The following is a 21,131-nucleotide window of genomic DNA, read 5'->3' on the forward strand; positions in this document are numbered from 1 at the left end:
AAACGTGTCATGAACTATATATTAGCTATACACCTGATAGTTCATAGTAAACGTGTCATGAACTATATATTAGCTATACACCTGATAGTTTATAGTAAACGTGTCATGAACTCTATATTAGCTATACACCTAAACACGGATACTGATTGTATCCAACACTGCTGTTCATTATTTGCTTACTGACGATGACTGACCATGACTCAGATTGCTACATTCTCTAATTGTTTGTTGTTTAAAAGGCTTCAAGTTTATTTTGTGTTATGTTGTCAAACTTTACCGTATCCTGCAGTTTGCTTTATTCAAACAAAAACTGACATTTTCACAAAGCTATCAGCGAAGCTTACTTTTCGTGTAAACAAATAGAACTATTGCCAAGAATGAACAGATATTTTCATAAAGGCAATTAAATAATAAGTAGTATTATAAGTAGTATTGTCAGTAGTATTATAAGTAGTATTATAAGTAGTATTATCAGTAGTATTATAAGTAGTATTATAAGTAGTATTATAAGTAGTATTATAAGTAGTATTATAAGTAGTATTGTTGATATTTGTCGCTTTGACTAAATGTAATAACATCACTATGTACTCAATGTTACCTCCCCTTTAAACTAATGATAATGGTGGTTGATACATCACATCTCTTACTTAACTGTACAAACAAATAAACTATTTTAATATTTGTTCCACACTGAAGAGCTCTAACAGCAAGGCGCTAGCAAAATGGCGACACACACCTGGTGACACACCTGTATATTCTGTGTGTACAACTTCCACTACAAACTTTCTGTTACAATATTGCAGTAAGAGGGAGGTTTCCAGCACTTGTTGTTCTCCTCCTTCTACGGGGGTTGATGTAGATTTGCTTGTGCAGCTTTAGTAACTGTTGTAATTCGGCTTGTGCGCTGTTAATATTGCCATTGTTGTGCTTGTGTGCTAGTATTTTACATTATTTTGTATTTACTAAACTCTGGAGGGACTGTTGCCTGCACTGCCTCGCTGTGTTGTATTCTAAAATGTCACGTGACGCTTTGCTTAATAAGTATTTGTCCTAAACTGAAGCCATCTCCTGTTGTTTATTTGAAAGAGTGCGCATGTCCGCGGGAAGTTCGTGACACTCTGTCTGTCTGTCTGTCTGTCTGTCTGTCTGTCTGTCTGTCTGTCTGTCTGTCTGTCTGTCTGTCTGTCTGTCCTTACTCACTTTTTCCATCTTTCGATTCCTTTATATCTTTTTCTTCACTCGTCACACACTCTTTAGTCCTAATATACAGTTTTCAAGAAAAGAATATTTCTCTAACCTGTACAACCAACCCGTCCTTTGCTGAAGTTTACTGAGGTGTGCAGTTGTTGCACTGGTCTTTATGTTTATCTCACTTCTACTTGTTTCCTCTACAAACACGTGACTTTGATACACGGGAAGAAAGAAACTCAGAGGTTGGTTAGTCAGTTTTTCATCTGGTCACCGGGATGCCGGCCATCCTCCAAGGTGCCTTGAGGGACAGTCTTCTACAGGGTGTCGTGCCGTGTACACACGCTTCCCTGACACACTGATCACAGTCCATTAAACATGTTTGTAAACATTCGCTGAGATTATAGGAGAGTTCAATAAACACATCTGTCATCATTTAGCAACATCACTGTGGATTTCTAGGGCACAAGAACATTCTCTAATGCTCTAAAGCAGGGAGGACTAGTGTTTAGTTGAAGGAAAGTATTTCAAACATCAGTGAAGTTGTCCAGCGTGCACTCCATGTTCCAGCTTGCTATATCGCCTTCGGTTATCGTTCGCAGTTTGGAAGTGTGGCCCTCACAGATAACCTTTGACCTGGTTGATAATATGTACTGTGTGTCGTCTCACTGCCAATCGCAAGAGGGAAGAGGCCTGGCATGTTACACAGAATAGAATGGTGCTACCATAGCAACTCAGATGATGAAGAGACACGAGCTGAAGTGTCTGGAGCTCGTCAAGTGGCCGGAACACAATGCTTCAAAGATTTCTACCCCGGGTGGCAAAGACCATCAAGAGCTCGCTCGGCGTACGACCCACCTAACCAATAGAAATCATTAATGTGTCCTAACGCAATAGCATAACAAGGTAAAATAATAATGTTCTTAACATGAAACAAGCTAACCTAATGTATGCACACACACACAAATACACCGGTAACATAATAATAACTGTGTACACACCAAGACAATCAAATGAACAAATGTAACATAAACTTCAGACTATTTTGTAAATATCAAGAGAGAGCGAGAAACACTTTTCTCTTGCTGATCAAACAAATAATTATAACTACTCCATCTTAGTAGGCCGTCTTTAAATTTCTTCAGTTTACAAAAGAAACTTAAAAGTAGAAAACTATTGCAGACAACACTAATTATCTTTCAAATTTTATGGACAGGGGCGTTCTTTCTTAAGAGAAAATGGAAAGTGTTTACTAAAGAATGCACAACCAAAACAAACAGAAATTCCTTGACATATCTGCCTTAGGAATTTTTTTCATGTAAGAATTTCTTGTTATAATAAGGCAGCGTATAATGATTAAAAAGCGAGGACCGTGCACTTTTATGGGATATGTTCAAGTAGGAACATGTGGATGGTTGAACACTGCAGCTTGTGAGAGACTGAAAGTCATGAGCGTGAAGGGTTTGCAGTCCTTGTTGTCCTGCTTCTGTCAGTGGGACAACAACCTACAGACATTGTTCACAAGTGTCGGTGATCAGAATGATAAAGATAAAGGAGCTGCGCCCTACCCATGCAAATGGCGGCAACATGTTGCTTACCAACAACAAATACAACAATCAACTACCAAACATACTCTTGACCAAATAAATCTTACCTGAATGCATGTATTTCACACTTTACAAAGTCAATTTCTACAAATTAAGAGGCAAAACCTCTTCAACTGTCCTTTGCTTTCAAATAAAATGAACTGCTTTAGTTATCTTGAACAGCAAACGAGCCAGGAGACAGGAAAGACAATGTCTTCTCCATTTTCGGGAAACTGCAATAACTGAGATCGTCCTATTTATAGCCTACATGTGTAGATAAATGACAAATCTTTATTGATGAGGGCAACAGAAAAAGCAAGAGTTGTGTTGTTTGACATCGAGCTCTCGGACTACGTAGCAGAAATTTTAAAAATACATAAATTTGAAACAAAGCGATAAAAGGCATACAGAGAAATTACAGTATGTTCAAACATGGTGATTGAGATGTGAACTGCCAGGTGTGTTTAGTTGGCTAGAGGACTGGCTACATGCGCTCTATGTTTGTCTGTCGGTGCGAGTAGTCAAAGGAAGTCTACAGGTAAGTTAATCACCTTATGAGAACACAGGTAGGCCACTCATACTGCGGTTCCAGTTCTAAGACACGAGGGAACCCCAGACTGTACGGTGTAGACACTGCATACCTCCCTCATAGACATGCACTAGAGTCCCAGGGTAGTTTTCACAAGAGATACCCGAAACCATTCTAAACTGTCTTCATCCTTAACATGGCGGCAAAACAAGTTCTGGTTGTTACACTTGTCAGCTGCATTTGATACTGTAGTGTAGATTATTGTATACCTACACACAGACTTCACCACTCTTCTGGTATTCCTGTTGCTTTGTCCTACTAGTGATCCTGTCTCATGGACCGAACCCAGACTGTGTGTGAATGGAATATACTTACATGCTTTTGTCTTGAGATGTGGTGTCCCGCAATGGTCAGTTGTAGTTTAATACTTGATACTCTCATTCTCCTGACAACATGGTGTTCTTGACACAGCAGGAGAAAAAGATAATGTCGACTGTCGATGTGTCTTTACCTCAAGTGAAGGAAGCACCTTACATGTCTGTCGTGTTCAGTAGAATCTTCAGTAAACATTGCAAAAAGTCCCGAGGTCTGTCTTGTGTAGGGTGCACAGGACTTGGTTGCTTAATTAAACACAGTTAAATGATTTTAATGTATGTCACTGTAATAAAAATATCATTTCTAAAACTTTTATCAGGTTATATTATTTATCTTCTAGTAACCCTGACAGTGCGAGTTGTTTGCATGTATTTTATATTATAACAAAATGCGCAAAGATTCATCCTGAGTTGTTGTACTCTTTGCTGTAGTGACTAAGTATTGAAATGTCAACGGTTATTACACCTACATGTACACCTACACCTACAGGTACTCACAAAGATTTTATTTAAATGTTAACGACTTAAAGAATAATCTGAACTTCATTTCTTATTGATTTGAGTAGATTGTGTGGTCCGGCGACAACAGTGACTGTGCCATGTACATGTCCTCCACGTGTGAGTGTCAAGACCCTGGGTCAGGCCGTGTGGTGGACAGGAGAGTGCTATACTGCTGTCATCACACTCTTCCCGGAGCAAGTTCACCTGCTACACACGGCGCCTCCCACACTCTTTGTCTCCGGACCGCCCGGTACAGGTAAAACTGTGGTGCTGCTGCTGATGATGGGTATAAAATGGCTGCTTGATGGTCACCACGTCTACGTTGTCAGTACCTGTGATGATAGTCGTGCATCGTGCATCATGCTGTATCACCTGTTGCTGCAGACAGTAAAGACACAACAGTCAGCAGGTGTGTCACGTGGTCAGCCTCACCTCCTGCAATATAATCTTTTTGACGGTAAAGACGTGGAGAATGCCGTCAACGACTTGTCACAGGCGGCGAGCGGAGGGTCGTTGTACGTCATCGCTGATGAAGTGATGTAAGTAGCACAGTGTGTGATGTGATGATAGACACACAGGTAGATATCGCTCGCTTTGATATCGTAATTACCACCAGGTGATAATACCTCAATGGTTGTGACACCTGATGGACGTGTTGTGATGCTGGTCAAAGTAGATTTGTTGTGCTACATCTACTGTTACACATATTGTGTAGCAACACGTAGCATTATTTAAACGTTTATAGTATGAATGATGACGTCATTTTAATGACGTAATAAGCGATACACATACATTAACACAGATATCAGTGACAGTACACGGTGTAACCCTGTATCTCATCCTCTCTCACACTCATATCAGTGAAAGGTCACACGTCAAGATTTTCTATGACAAGCTGCTGACACAAGTTCCCCATCTCCATCTTTTGGCGGCAAGTTGTTACCATGGACACGCACCCGCCGGCTGGCAAGAGGAATATTTAACCAGACCCCTCCGCTCTCCACCGGCCGTCGTCAGGGAAGTCGAGCGGGACGAGATGATCGCTCACCACCTTGCTGTGAAGTCCTACATTGAGCGAGGTGTGACCGACCACACAGACGGCCCGCCAGTCAGACCACTGGATCACCGAAGTCCGAAGGTCACCCAGATGGCCAGCCACGTGACTGTGTGACGTGTGGTGGCGAGGTGGTCAGCTTCCTACACAGTCTTCGTGTGGGTGTTACGGGTAGGTGTGAGTAGTGTGTAGTGTAACGTCTGTTTACAGGTCAAGAGTTCACGGTGTGCTGAATAACGAGAAGTGAGACTTAGTCCTGTGAGGAAGATAGTGAGTTAGTCACGCGTTGTAATACATGCAAACTTTGTAAAGCGCATACTCACACTCCTAAGGACCATGCTCCTAACTCCTAGGAACAAGAACAATGACAATGACAATGACAATGACAATGACAATTCTTTATTTACGAGAGGTAAAATAAGCAAGAAAACGCTTTTTTCCATTTAGCCCTCGCCCTTTACAGGGAAGGAAATTAACTACATAATTGAAGTAATTAAAAATTATAGAAAAATTGAAGTAAACATAAAGAAAGGTGGATATGTACAAAAGTGGTGGTTAAGAAAAAATATGTATATATTTTATTTACAAGGTTTCCTGGAGTTGGGAGGAATCTCTAGAGGTCTCATCTATATGTCTTGAAAGTATTTAGAAAGATGGCGTCGACAGCAGTTCAGGAAGTTCAGTTGCTTTAGATGGAGAGGGAGGCTGTTCCACACCACGCTCCCTGAGTTTTTCACACAAAGGTCTGGTCTAGCAATGGCAATATTCAGCTTTGGAGAGGTTCTAGAGTTATTGGAGGAAAATAGTAGAGAGAGTCTTGGCGATAGTTTACCTGTCAGTATTTTATACATGAAAATGCATTTGTTAAATGTAAGTCTGTCTTTTAGAGGAAGGACTCCTAGAGAGGTGAAGTCACGTGGGTCTATTGTCGGTTTTAGCAGCACAGCTTTGATTGCTCGCCTCTCGACACGTGCTCGAGGTTTGATGGAAGCTCCACTAGCGGAGTCCCAGAGGGTGGATGAGTAGTCAATGACTGACTGGATGTGGGTGGTATACAGTCAAATCTCCCTACTATGCCACCTACCGGGACCGAGCAAAAGTGGCATAGTAGCGAGAGTGGCATAGTACCGAGGGTTCGTAAAAACGGCTTTATTTGCTCAAGTTACCCGTCAGTCCAAAGCTCTCAAGAATAGTCGGCTGGCGCTAGCTGTCTCCTATCATTCTCCCCCTCACCTCTTCATCCTCCACTCTTCCCAACCACATCCGCACACCTGCATCCTGTCGCTAGTCGACCCCCTCCCGCTCTCCCTCTGTCACGTGACTGTCACTCGGCCAGTGACCTACTCCCATCGCCACCCTCCACCCTCCCTGTGTGCGTGCTATGTTCCATCCACCTAACTGCGATGTCCCACACTACCATACAGTATAGTAATCGAGCACTGCGTGGAATTTCACAACTTGTGCCTTTTAACAATCACACAAAAGTGGCATAGTAGCGAGAGTCTGGGGTGGCATAGTAAATTTTTTTTTACATTGAATTTATAGTCGGGACCGAGCAAAAGTGGCATAATACCGAGAGTGGCATAGTAGAGGGGTGGCATAGTAGGGAGATTTGACTGTAGTAGAGTTTTCTTGTGCGATGGTCCAGGAAATGTTTAATTCTTGACAGCCGGTAGACTTTCTTGGAGATGTTTTTGTTTGTGGTTGAGATGTGTTCGGTACACAATAGTAACAATGGTCAATGGTAACACCCAAGAGTTTGTGGAATTGTACTTCAGTTATTGACTGAGCGCCGATTTGGATAGTAGGACATGGGGTGGCTATGTTTTGTCTTTTCTGTCTGGTTGTTAGAAGCATGACTTCAGTTTTCTGGGGGTTGAGGGACACGTGGTTGGAATCAGTCCAAGCCTGAAGCTCGTCAGCGCTCAGCTGTAGGAGGGAAGCGAGTGGCTCAGTCTGTTGGTGGTGTGCGTGTATTGTGGTGTCGTCTGAAAACATTTCTCAAGATTGGGATATGTGGAGAGGAAGATCGTTTATGTATATGGAGAAAAGCAGAGGTCCTAAAACTGACCCTTGGGGGACACCAAATTTAACTTCAAGAGGATCAGACATGAACAGGAAAACAAACAAATAACATATGAACTATGAAAGAATAAACGGTATTACTAATGATGAATAAAAACATACAGAAAACGCAAAGAAGAACCAAGTAACAAGAACTGAGAGTACCTTGATATTATAAAAGAAAGACGAGCAGGGAGACAGAATGTGACGAACGGCGCGTAGTTATGACATCTTTCTATCCACGTGTCTGTCAGTGTGTACGCTGTGTCTCTTACATGTGACTAACAGAAGAAACTAACTTTGAATGTTAACAGAGAATGTCACGACTGCCTCAACCACTGTCCCCTTCACCACCGGCGGCACACCACCGCCCTGCCTGCAGTGGAGAGACGTGCTGGTGATGTACACGAACGACTTCAATGAAAACTCGGGTATAATGAAGGTACTTCAAGAAGCGGGTATCCCAGTGCGGATGATGAAGGACGATGACTTTGAGGACGTGGCCACGGCCCGCAGTGACGTGGTGTGGATGGCCTACGGAGATCGTGTTCGTGGTCTAGAGAGAAAAGTCGTCGTCTGTGTGTCTCATGTTCTTGACAGTGTCAGCCTCCGACTTTACTGCTTGTCTCGTTGTACGGCACAACTTATGTATATACCCAGCTACGCCCGGGTGGTCCTCACACCCGACACCTGACACCTGTTGTATTCTTGTGTCTGAACCTAGTACATCAACACTTGTTTTTAGTTGTTGTTCTCTTCCTCTCTCAGTCTTTCCGGACGTCATCAACACACCTCTCATCACTAAAAATCAAAGCGACAACAGATGGCGGCGCGTATTTCAGTCGCCAAAGGTTACACAGCCTGTCGCCACTTCACCTCATAATACATTTGATGTATTTTCTCACACCACGAGTTCCACTTCCAGTTGACACAACAGCTATCGCCAATAACATCATCAGTAACATCAAGGCCTCCATAGTGTATTTGTCCTCTAGATATCAGGGTAATGGATAATGGTTAAAGCTAATGTATTATGTCAAATAATATATTGTATAAGCATCTAAAATAAACATATATGCGTATTCTGAATTTAGTTAATGTTTATTTCCATGTGTGTATACATACGTGTGTGTAGAGCTGTAGTTGTCTTTGTGTGTGTGTGTGGGCGTGTGTATGTGTCGACTGGAATTTGCGAATGTATACGTATGTAGTTCCGATTATCAATCAGCTGAGTGTATGTGGAGTGTACAAACATAGATGGCTGTGCGGTGCTGTGGTAGACATGTGTGAGTTGAGTCCAGACACAGCCTCTCAAAGCTCTCGTCAACTTTGCCGTCCACACTGTTCATTCCACCCACGCACCTACAGCGAACACCAAGACTAGTTCTGATCACATCCTTACTACAAACACTATATCTTGTCACCAATTTAAAGTAAATTACATTTGTCTTTACTCCTTTTCGATTCATAATAAATTAATTTTAGTAACATATATTCTCACAAAACATGGGGACTAGGAAGCTCGACTCCCTGTACGCAGCTATTCTAGGCATCTTCCGAGTCTTTGTGGAATCTTCAAAACTATTTTCATTGGACATCATTTGGCACTGTGAGGGAAGAGGGAGTGAGGAGGAAACCCCTGAAGGTCGGCCTCACGAACAGGGCAAACATAAATTGTCTCAGGAGAGGGTCTGAATTCGAGACATTAAACTGCAGTGGTAGCAAACAAGTGTTTTAGTTATCTACCAGCTGTCTAGAACCTTCTTTATTTAGCCTTCTGACATTCAATCCTTTATTGCATTCGTTCTTCCTGTGAATGAGGCAGTGAACATTTCGTTCAGTTAAGCACTCTTCCATAAGTTGTGCTCACTATCATGCATTCTTATCGTACAGCAAAGGGAGACAACCAGACTTCTACAACAGTCAGGGGGGGACAACCCATGTCCCTGACAATATTGCATATTCTATCTTGTGTCCTGTCAGTTCCCACATGATTTCCTTTGCTCACTCTCAGGCATTACACACTTGTTTTCACCTTACACGTGCCTGCTTCTGACCATCCTGTGACTACAGACCACGCTGTACTTGTAAACAGTTTCTCCATTTTCGTATTCAGCCGTAGAATGGATATTTATTTTTCATTAAAATATTGTATTCCACTTAAATCCTATATGTTCCTTCTGCTGTTCTGTGTGAATGCCTGAAAACAGGAATTTATAGATCATATGATCACAAACACAAAACACTGTGGTAAGTAAACAACACAAGGTGTTACTTTATTTGTATTTTATCAAATCAAGAACTTTCAGCCAGCTGTTATGTGAACCACAAAGAGGCGATGTGGACATCTGTGCAAGAAGCTAACCCACGTAAATGGCTGAATAAAAAGTTACAAACATCTCAAATATTGCCAAATATCAAATGTTGGCAAGCATTTTTCACATGTACAAAATAACAGTGACAAATCCGGTAGAAAACACACTCACTCACACACACTCACCAAATTTTCCATAAACAAGTAAAAAAAAAAAAGAGGTTCACTCGCCAACTTTCTCTAGTCATTGTCCTGTTGTGGGCTACGCAGGATGTGAGGCCAGGCTAGTCCTGGGTGTTGTCTGTCCATCTCTTGTCTCCCTTTTGTCCCTGTACCTTTCCCTGCAGGATCCTTGTCCCTGTACTGTTCCCTGCAGGATCCCGCAACTGTCAAGTGGTGCAAGCTGACACTAAGACTGTCCTAAGACTCTCCAACCTCTACCCTCATCCATCTTTACCGACTTCTCATCATAAGGGCTCGTCAACTGGTGCCAGTCAAGGGCTGAATGAATAAATAAACAGCAATGACACTTGGAAAAGTGAAAGAGGACTGTCGTTTTTCACCTACACAAGTCAGTGATGTAGTTATTTGCTGGTGAAATAAACGATGAAAACAAAATCCAGTACATGGTGGCAGTTGGCATAAAGGATAGTTTGATAAAGGCCTGCTTGCCTTTGTTGATAAGCAAAATAAATATTTGTTACTGCATTCCTCTGAGTTACAACACAGGCTGGTTGTTGCCTTTTAGAGGCTCAACAACTGCTTGATGCACTAGGGAGGCGACAATTAGAGGAAAATGTTTATGAAAATGTCTTATCCTGTCAGACAATGTCTTATCATGCTATACAATGTCTTATCCTGATAGACAATGTCTTATCATGCTATACAATGTCTTATCATGCTATACAATATCTTATCATATCAGACAATGTCTTATTCTGTCAGACAATGTCTTATCATGTTATACAATGTCTTATCATGTCAGACAATGTCTTATCATGCTATACAATGTCTTATCATGTCAGACAATGTCTTGTTCTGTCAGACAGGCCTGACGAGAGGGGGGGACAGGGGGGTCTGGTGTACCCAGGCCCGCGGCTGTCAAGGGGGCCCGGCCTTGGTCAGTGGATTTTTTTCTTCTTCTTCTCCTTTTCTTTTTCTTTTAAAGAAAGGTCTAAGGACAGAACACTCAAGCATTACACATGCAGAAGTTGAGTTTCAAGTCTGAAGAATACAATTTCGGGGTACTGGGGCCTGTCGTGAGAAGTGTAGTCAGCGGGTATCATATTCTCGCTGGACAAGCCAAGAGGTGGCGGCCGCTGGACACCAAAGATTTTATCGCGTGTCAACCGCCCTGAAGAACGTTTGTGCCATGAGATTGCTGGCTACAGGTGTCACTACGGGAGGGGGAGTGGAGGAGGGGGCGGGCCCTGCAAGCAAATCGGAATTAACAGTGGAGATCAGGCAGGTATGTTACTGATGTGTGCACTCTGTGAACCGACATGGTGCTGCAGCCTGTAAGCGAGAGACATCAAGGCTGCTTTTTTTCGTAGTTACTAAGCAACACTGAGACTTTCCTTAACCGTATCTCCATCACCAAACAAACAACTACATTAGTCTAGACAGTAGATCCTTGATACAATGAGACTATTTTATCCTGTAATACTATCGCAGCCAGCAAAATAGAACACATTATTGCAAAACATTTTAAAAACTGCTGTCCCACAAATATTCGGTTTATAAATTGATCACGGTGGTTCTTTTGCTCTTTGCCGACAAAGCTCCCGGTAAAAAGGAGGTACTATCTACCCGCCATCCGTCCCCCAAAGCCACTTCGGAATCTTTGTGATTGTGCGCTAGTTGTCTTCAAGGAAGCTGTCATATATGGTGCTGTATATTGAGTTTTGCGGTGGCTGCGACATTTGCTTTTCGAATTATCACATATATTTGAATGTGTTTTTAAAGGAGCTTCGTGTAACGTATATTTGTTTCACGATGAAGAATGGAAGAAAAGAAAAGTTTACAGATGTGTTATGAGTTATGACATAAGTGTTAGTTTGTCCACGTTTTCATTAAATTTCTCCATGTCTTGAACCCCACAATCAAGGTAGAGGCAAATTATGTTTTAGTTTAGAGGCCAGTGACTAAGATGACAGCAACTTCCACCCATGCCGGCCATCGTGGGCCGTAATGCATTGTTGCTGACAACACGACAAAAGGGAAAGGGGGTGGGGGTGTGATAGTTTCTGGAAGACTCCACGGAATGGACTGGGAATTAAATGGTCGGGGTTTGGAGCAATTGGAGGTGTAGACTGATATTTTTATGAGATAGACGAGTCAGCGGTAAAGTCGCCGTGTGTTTGACCTGACACTTAATTTTCCCATCCCCTTTCGATCGGAGTCATTGGACCAAAGAAAGCTTGGACAGTTGGACCTTAGATAGCGATAGTCACTTAATTTCACACTCACTCTCCTGCCTGTCGCACGCTGTCTTCTACACTCGAAAAGCCGAGATACGCTGCACTTTGTTATTATGGTAAGTACACTAGTTTTTTATTTATGCTTCTATAATTTTCTGTTTATTGGCAAATAGCATTTGACAAGGCAGGAACATCAGTGTCAATGAGAGTGACTATAGCGTCTCAAATTGACTGACAATAATGAAGTTTGCGAGAAAAGCTCATTAAGTTTTTAGCACTCTAGTAGTGTACGAAGTATAATGTCTTTGGGTTGTAGATTTGCCTCTATATTCTAGAATGTTCAGCACGGCAGCAATGTAAAAGATAGAATGTCTTGTGAGAGGGAGGAAATGATGTTCAACAATGTAGCGATGTTCAAAGTAAAATGTCTGTGAAGAAGGGCTAGAATGTTCGAGGGTAGGGAGAAGAAATAGTAGGACTGACAGTGGGATGGCAGCTTTTGTGAATTTGAGAGAGAGCAGTTAGGCCAGACGCTGAGCAAAACTGAATAAAAAACTTCAGTGCGGAATTCAATCTCTCTGTTATTTCTACGTAGCCATTTGACATGTTGGTTACAAGTTTTTAGTCAGCAGGTAAAATGACAATATTAGTACTGTATAACTTTGTTCTATGAACTATTACGATTCAGCTAAAATATGCCAAACATTCCTATTTTTCTGTCATTTTTACAAAACTTTCTAATCTCCTTAAATATTAAAAGTATTAACACTTACTAGCTAACTAGTCTTTAAAACAGTTGCTTTGTCTTCTAAAACTCAGCAGGTATTTTAACGGCTAGTGACTGATGGCGGTTGAAGTCGACCGAGTTTATGCTTCGTAAAAAGTTGGATGAATTCAAAATTTCTGCTTTAAAGAGTCTGAAGGCGACAGTTCAGTTCAGATATTTGTTTACGTGTAACAGCATGCGTGTGTGTAGTTATTGTGTGTGTGTGTGTGTTTTGCTAAAGGAATAATATAGGAAGGGACTTTCGATAGGTGCTGCGTGTTTGTTATGTAAGTTGATAAAAATGATAACTGATGTGCTCTGCTGTTCGTCTCAGCAAACACTTTTTTAAATGAGGTTATTAACGACACTCGATGAAGACTTGTTTAGGCATTTACTTCTTTGGTTCTTCCTCTTTCCATGTAGAAGTATAAATCACTTACATAGAGAACATTTCCTTGCACGTCAGTGAGCTTAGTACAAAAGGGCTATGTGATACCACAGTGTTGGGATAGACAGAAGACAATTAGAAGAGGTACTAACGAGATTACGAGAGAGATACGTCTTAGCCCTAGGCAGTTTTTAAAAGGTGATTATTGTATGACACTACAGTCAAATCTCCCTACTGTGCCACCTACCGGGACCGAGCAAAAGTGGCATAGTAGCGAGAGTGGCATAGTAGCGGGGTGGCATAGTAGGGAGATTTGACTGTATTTTACTATTTTTTTACTAAATAGAACAGTGTGCGAGATCTTGCAGGCCTTATAAGCAATCTTTTTCAAAGTTTACGCCTTTGCAACGAAGAGGTCTACTTACCCACGGTAGAGTAAAATGTAACGGGTACAATTTCATTCACTTTCTTGCATTCATTACTAGCAAAGGTACTGCATTTTGTCCAGGTGATGTCCATTTGCCTGATAATCTTCCTGTCAAATTTAGTTGAGTTTGACAAAATGTGTGGATTTATATCGATGCCAGTGCCATGCGCACCACGCACTCATGCACATACCCCTCAAGTGCTACAAGTCTGATCCTTTAACATCATTTGTCCTCATTTACTAACCACTCGCATGTAAACAACTTTATGTTCAAGTAGTGATGTAGATCCTAGTGCACTTGTCCTACTGTTTGCAGTCTATATTTCGTTACTGAATGTCACGGATCAGTCCGTGCCTCCTTTGTTTGTTTTTTTTTGTGGCAATTGCGCCTGAGTTTGGTGAAAGGAAATGGAGGGGGGAGCGGGGTGGCGTAGCCAGCCCTGTGTGTGTGTGTCCTCTGCGATGGACAGTCAACGGCGTAATTAGTTGACGGATATAGAGGTCGTGAACCCCACGTGAGTTTCGGACCTCACGTGCGGCTGAAAGAATGCGACACCTGGTCTAGGGGACTGGGGGTGAAGCGTCGGTAGGGGGGGGGGGGAGAAACGAGTAACAAGAGGAAGTATCGAGCAGCGAGTTGAGGGGGGGGGGGAGAGCCATCCAGCGATCGAGAAGCTGATTGATACAGCGGCGGCTGTTAATTGTGTTAATTGTGAGTGGAGTGTATTGATGACGGACTCGCTGTACCGTGTTTGCTACGGAGCCGCTGCTGTTGCTGTGTTTTGGGGATCGCAACTTCAGTAGAACTGCTGCTGAAGGTTCCTCGCCGAATCTGCTACTGGGAGCGGTGGACATCGCCGAGCTGAGAAGTTCCAGAGAAGAACAACCCGAGCCGACGACTATAGGCGGGCAGCAGCTCATCACAGCTGGGGAGTGTTGAGCAAGTGGGCTCCACTCTCGTACTTGACAACGACGACGACACACCGACCGCGTGGAGGGCCGTCGCTGTCGTCTTTAAAAGTTGTGCAATGGAGTGTCGAGGACACTGACGATTTGATTATCCGCTGGTGCCGACAACGCAAAGTAAGACTTTTGCCTTTTGGGTTTACCTCCAGAGAGAGAGAGGGGGAAGGTCGTACCCCCCATTGTTTATCTCCACCGTCAACGTTAGAGGGAGAATAAGACGGTTTACACGGACTGTGTGAATGTGTGTGATGAACATTACAGAGCACACGGACATTGCTGGTGGCTAGAAAAGTGCTCGGAGAGACGTATCGTTAGATGTGGATTGAAACGGACATATGTATGAGAACTGTTGTAGCAGCCTGCGCGCTGCCGTAGTGTCGGTGTTGAACCAACCTAGGATGTATACTTTCTGATTTAGAACGGATAACAGTGAACTTGTGCTGTATGGTTTAATTTGACCTGCTGGAAATTCTTGTATTACAATTTATGTTTTTTTTTTAGTATTTTTTCTTTTTGGTGTAAAATAAATAACAGAACGTCTCAATCTGAAGTGATCTCTTGTCGTTCTTCGTAAAGAATGCGCAATGTCCGACTACCGGTCGTGACACTGAATGAAGTGTAGATATTGAGATTCGAATTGTAAACATACATTATATACTGGGAAAATAAGTTACGATTACAAGTACAAGGGGCCCGGAGAGGTCGTCTGTCCCGGGGCCCGGGCTGGCTCTCGGCGGCCCTGGCTGTTTGACTTGTAGATGATGTGTACATGTCCAGCTTTCTGTAAGACAAATCCTGTGAACTCACGCAACCAAACCATGCACACAATCTCCAGGTCTTTGGTCAATAAAGATTGTATTCATTCAGTAAGTATATCACGAGTCAGAGGCTGTGTAGAGTGCAGAGCGAAATAATAACGACAATAGCAACGCTGGTTAAATTATGCTCGTGCCTTCATTCTACAGACCATGGGACACAGAGAGAGCTTGCCAGCATCAGGGGTGTACAGGAAACTACAACCGGACAAACACTTTGAGAAGATTAGCAATGGGTCATGTGATGAATGTCAGCAATGTCCAGTAACTTGACTTCTAGTAACTCCGCCTCTTGCTACACCCATTGGTGTCACGTGCTACCAAAAGAATCTATCCTACCCTCTTGCCCTGCCATGCAACTTTTGTAGTTTTCTTTAAATATACGATAGACAATGGTTGCAAGCTGGATGAGTGGAACACTGGGTCTAGTCAATCGAAGACATTAAATTAAACAGTTTATTTTTAACAATAGATTATGCTTCTGTAGCTTGTACTCCTTCCACACTACAAACCCTCCGATCTGTAGATTATACAATTCAATAAACTTCCTTGATACCGCATTTAGTATTCTCAGTAAAAGCGACATGCTTTAGCGAAATTATAATTAGAAGCTACTTTAAATGATCTCTACAATGTGAGCATGGGAAAACATCAATGTGTGGTGATGCTGACAGTTGTAGCTGTGTATCTTGTCACCGGCTGCAATAGAACTTCTAAAAAAATTCTCAAATAACTGAAGTCTGCCTCACTATCCTTGTGTACACAACCAGGCTGTGCAAACCAACATCTGCTTTGATGCAATTGTCTAGTAGTGTATTCTTTTTATCTTGACACGCTCTCGTTACATTTTATATCAAATTATGATGTTTAACAATAATAATAATAAGAAGAACAACAACAACAAGAAGAAGAAGAAGAAGAACAACAACACATATCGCATATTTCTGTAAAGGGTAGTGAGCTGCAGGTGTTTTACACAAGATAAGCAGACACGAGACACTGACTGGGATAATTATGATATTCAGTATGTTCAATTTGTCAGCTTTAATTTTATAAATCAGTAATTCATAAAAGACATGATCTCGTAACGACATTATAAATTCACATGAAAGCTAACAATAAAATGTTTACATAAAGTACAGTGTGTAGTCTCGACACCTACACTATGCACAATTATTCAGCTACAAAGTTGTGTCCCTTGGCCTAACAGGCTGAAGGGATAGGCTCCCCTTGATTTTATTTTTATGTTTTGTTGTCGTACTTCGATTTGAATAAAAGTGTAAGAACTTCATGTTTACATGTGCTTCTGCTGAGTTTTCTTTCTGTTCTGGCTTGCAACAGGCCTGTATGTAATGTACATAAAATCAGAAAATGTTTATAATGTTATTCGAAGTGCGAACTGTTTGGTCTACTGGCTGTGTCACACGCTTCGGTAGAGACCTGGAGGTACAGAGAGTAAACTGAAGTGATGATCACCCTCTTGTAATTTCATGTGATAACATTTCTTCATATTCTCAAGATTACTCAATATCTCCTCAGTATTCTCCTGATGTCACTGACCTTATTCTCTGGAGTCATTACCCTTACATGTGCAGTCATCTCCCTTTACTGTCGACTCGCAGCGAGTCCTCGCGTTGTTCTTCCTTCTACATCTTTGTAACTATTTTGTGATTGTCTTCTACATCTTTGTAACTATTCTGTGATTGTGTTCTACATCTTTGTTACTATCTTGTGTTTGTTTATTCTATATCTTTGTTACTATTTCGCGATTGTGTTCTACGTCTTTGTTTCTAATTTGTAATATTGTTCTACATCGTTCTGCAAAGACAGAGACAGAGACAGGTCCCCTCAACTTGTTATCCGTTGTTCGCAAGTCTTTCATGTAACTTCCAATCACAGACACGCAAAGCCCAAGATTCATCTTCCTCCTATGACTGTCATCAAGTCATTAAAAGTGTTGCTGACGGACATGCTGTTAGTGCAACACCAGGCTCAGTAACTCGTCCTGCAAGCTCTTCTCCATCAGACAAGTGATTGGTCCTGAGGCCAACATCACTAGAGAAGGTGGAGCCTCAGGTGGTTATTTAACTGACGATGGTGGAGGATGAAGTCAGTCTGGTCTGCCGCTGATAGCAAGTAACTCTTTATTTGTCTGCTTACTTGATTTAATTTTTTTTATTTTATTGACAGCAGTCCACCATTTTCTACCAGATAATATCGCCATTGTACTTCATCTCAGTGTCGGAAACACAGTAAGTGTCAGCTTATGCATAAACATTGTTATATATATATTTGAACAAAAGTATTAAGGTTTTGGATGACACTAACAAATAGCTGCAAATAATATTCATGCAACATCATGAAGTCGCTATAGAACAACCTCTAGCAGTTATTGAAACTAAGCAATAATACATTTTTAGTAAAGAAAATCTCATTGGAATAAAACAAATATAGAAGGTACATTATGTCTAGTATTTGCAATGTGTAAAACTTCTATTGTCATTCTGCGATATCTAAATGCACATTTAAAAGTTTTGCAAAGATGTTACCTTTCTATTTTTAGCAAAGAAAGTTTTCTTACCGTTTATGAGTCTGTCATATGGAAGTGACATTTGAAATAGTTTGTAATGATACTGAAGCACTCAACTCTATCCAAATAATTCTTTTGACACTTTCTGTGCATAAAAATAACAAGCATTCCTCTCCGACTGTCACTTTTACATCGTCTACATCTTCTACACAAACAGGTGTAACTATCACAGACTATTTGACCGATGGTTTAAAAGGAAGACGAAACTGTAACATGGGAAACTCCTGCCAATCCATTTAACAAACGCATTGCCAGTCAAGTTTGAAATACCTAACAGTCAAGCTATGTCAATGTTAATGTGAAAATTCTACAATTAATTCTACAGTTAATTGACAATGGCAGTCGCTCTACTGATCCTGATGGTCGCCATGGTACCAACAGTGGATTCCTGCAAATGTAAATTTTCCCCCGTCATCAGTCAGCTTCAGTCTGAAGTCAACACACTAAAATCAAAGATTGGTAAGAGACTGAGAGAAACTGTAATGTACTATGATTGACTCTCTCTCTTTCTCTCTCATGCCTTGGTAGTAATCTCCCTTTGTCGTTGTCAGTCAGCAAGATTCTCTCCTCTATTTCCCTCTCTTCCTCCTTTTCTACACATCATTTTTTTATATCATTAATCGCAGGTAGCAAGTAAAACTTCTTTCATCTTTGCTAAAAAAATATTTTGCCTTGGTATTATTGTCGTTATCGAGAGTAATGTACCTTTGCCTAACCAGCTGTAAGATGATGCTCTCTGTCTTTAGTCTCGTTCTTCCGCACTTGTTTTCCGTTATTACTGATCTTCATCAATTTTGATGTCAACTTTTTATTGGTGCTTTTTTTTAAAATGAAAATCCTTTTCACACTTATTCCTATCATTTTAGCTCTCTTTGATCAGCAAGTGTACTTCACGGCTACTTTTACCTCCCCTTCACTAACCGTTGGAGGCGGCACGGTGGTGTTCAACAAAGTCCTGATGAACACCGGCGGCGGTTACAACCCTACCACCGGGGTCTTCACTGCACCTCGCCGAGGTCTCTACGTCTTCCTGGTCCAGACCTTCACCAACGGAAAGGGCGATGCCAACTGGGATTTGCATGTCAACGGACAGATTGTGCTGCGCGGAGAGTCACTTACTCAAGCTCACACCAGCAACGAGTACGTGTACCCAGTGACCCTTCAGACTGGAGACAAAGTCTCGGTCTACAGTCGTAATCCACTGAACATCTGGGGAACCAACCATAGCTTCTTCGGTGGCTGGCTCATCAAGGCTCTTCCTACTGAAAACTTTCAATATGTTAGGCCAAATTAGGAGTTTTCATATTTTACGTACCTAACAACCGACCCCTTTGCACCATCTAGTCTTGTTACTATCAGAAGACAACAGGATATACAAAGAAAGTTGCACGCTTCAAAGAAGGGTATGCTATTGAATGCTTTTGAAATTAATACACCATATTCCAAAAACAATGTGTAAGGGAGAGTAATTTAGCCATTTTCTAACCAGTATTTGTTTTCCTCTATTAGTCACAATGAACCTGCAATATTGATACTCTAGCTGGAGATAATGCTGAACATTAAACAGTTTGTGCACTTTTATATTATGCTATAGTATGGCTGGATATTTCCTGTTAAATATTTTATTTCACTTAATAAATGTTTTATGCCCTCGTTGCTGTTTTGTTCGAATGACAGATCACGAAATTATAAATGAAATGATCTGAAACAAATCACACATGGTAGTAAGTAAACAACACGGCGTACGCCATTTTCAATATAACTGCTGTAGACGAGTAACACAAGAGGAAAGCATGTCAAGACAAGGCCAGAAATCATGGCTTCAGTGAGCTGAGGTCACGTTTCCTGACCTCACCACTAGTACAGACTTCCTGCCTCTTGTCTACGTGTGTCCATAACCACAGTCGAGTGCTGGTCAGGATGTTTTGTCTTTCAATCAGCAACTGGACACCTTCAACTGCACTTCAAAAATATGTTTGTTTAGTGCAGGCTTAGCTGCCTTCAGGTGAACGAATAAAAGGAAGTGTTTATTAGAACGTGGGAGTTTGTAAATGATAGGACAACTGGGTTTAATGAGTTCAGTGAAGCAAACGGTGAGAGAAATGTTCTTCGTCATGTTGCTGAGTCAAGTAATGAGTAATGTTGTGTCATGTTGTGAAGAATTGTAATGTACAGTGTTGTCTTGTGTTGTATGTGTATGTGATGTTCAGCGAGAGACGACAATAGTTACTCTTTACAAAATAACAGAAAAAATAACATTAAGTGATGATCCCATTCTGCCGCCCTGTAGCAGACATGCCTGAGGAGGACAATTAGAGACTAAAACACTTGGGACCAACATCTGTAACGAGAGAATCTCCAAAGAAGTGACCGACATCCACGGTGACCGACTGATCATAGTCTGACTGTCGCAGTGGTTCAGTGTCAAGGACATTTGGAATGTTACAGATCTTTGAATATATATTATACATAATTATATCCCCTTCAGAGTCCATACACACTACTCCGCGGAAACACACTTCACCCCCTTTCTACAACTAGTAAATTAAAGATTTTCACAATAATGTCTTTAAAAAGTTTAGTGTGCGTTGCTTTTTTTATTGTTTTTTTTTTTTTTTTTTTTTTTTTTTTTTTTTTTTTTTGGGCGGGGGGGGTTCTATTTCAGGAAATAGCTGTCAGTAGAGTGACTAGGGTGACTGAGTATAAAAGTCCATCATAACTTGCCACGGAAAACAAATGATGTTTCCTTACATTCTTACTATGTCCGTTAATTTTTGCCCGATGGCTGATGGGAGCTGAGAGAAGACTCGCTCACAGTCTAGTAAAGGTTGTTATTTCCAGAGCTGCTCCATCTTCTGACCTGTAGCTACAGCAGTTCTAGTAAAGGACCAGTCCCTGTACACCTCCTAGATTGGTATCCTGATTACAGGAATTTATATGACAATGAGAAATGTTAGAGAGTTGGTCCTGTGGCATATAGAGGGTACAGTTAACTGTGTAGCTCTCTGTTTGACCCAGTGAGTTCATGGACACGGACAACAATTTCTTAAGGAGGCATAATGATAACAAGATGCATGCAATTAAGTGAGCCCAGGTAAATGCAACTAATTTTTCTCCCTTCTCTACTTATTATTTATTGTGGATCAGTG

General features: G+C 41.4%; 1 protein-coding gene and 1 long non-coding RNA gene across 2 annotated transcripts; both read left to right on the forward strand.

The window, feature by feature from the left end:
- Nucleotides 1–4,455: 4,455 nt before the first annotated feature.
- Nucleotides 4,456–8,454, forward strand: LOC112575520. Its single transcript, XR_003101660.1, has 3 exons — nt 4,456–4,717; nt 5,040–5,403; nt 7,611–8,454. It is a non-coding gene; the product is annotated as an uncharacterized LOC112575520 (long non-coding RNA).
- Nucleotides 8,455–17,468: 9,014 nt separating this feature from the next.
- On the forward strand, nt 17,469–19,638 carry LOC112575862 (heavy metal-binding protein HIP-like). Its single transcript, XM_025257960.1, has 3 exons — nt 17,469–17,644; nt 18,308–18,441; nt 18,849–19,638. Exons 2-3 carry the CDS (start codon nt 18,318–18,320, stop codon nt 19,274–19,276), a joined length of 552 nt encoding a protein of 183 aa, XP_025113745.1. The 5' UTR covers nt 17,469–17,644; nt 18,308–18,317; the 3' UTR covers nt 19,277–19,638.
- The last annotated feature ends 1,493 nt before the right edge of the window (nt 19,639–21,131 follow it).

The sequence above is a fragment of the Pomacea canaliculata genome, linkage group LG11 (genome assembly GCF_003073045.1).
Source record: "Pomacea canaliculata isolate SZHN2017 linkage group LG11, ASM307304v1, whole genome shotgun sequence".
NCBI lineage: Eukaryota > Metazoa > Mollusca > Gastropoda > Architaenioglossa > Ampullariidae > Pomacea > Pomacea canaliculata.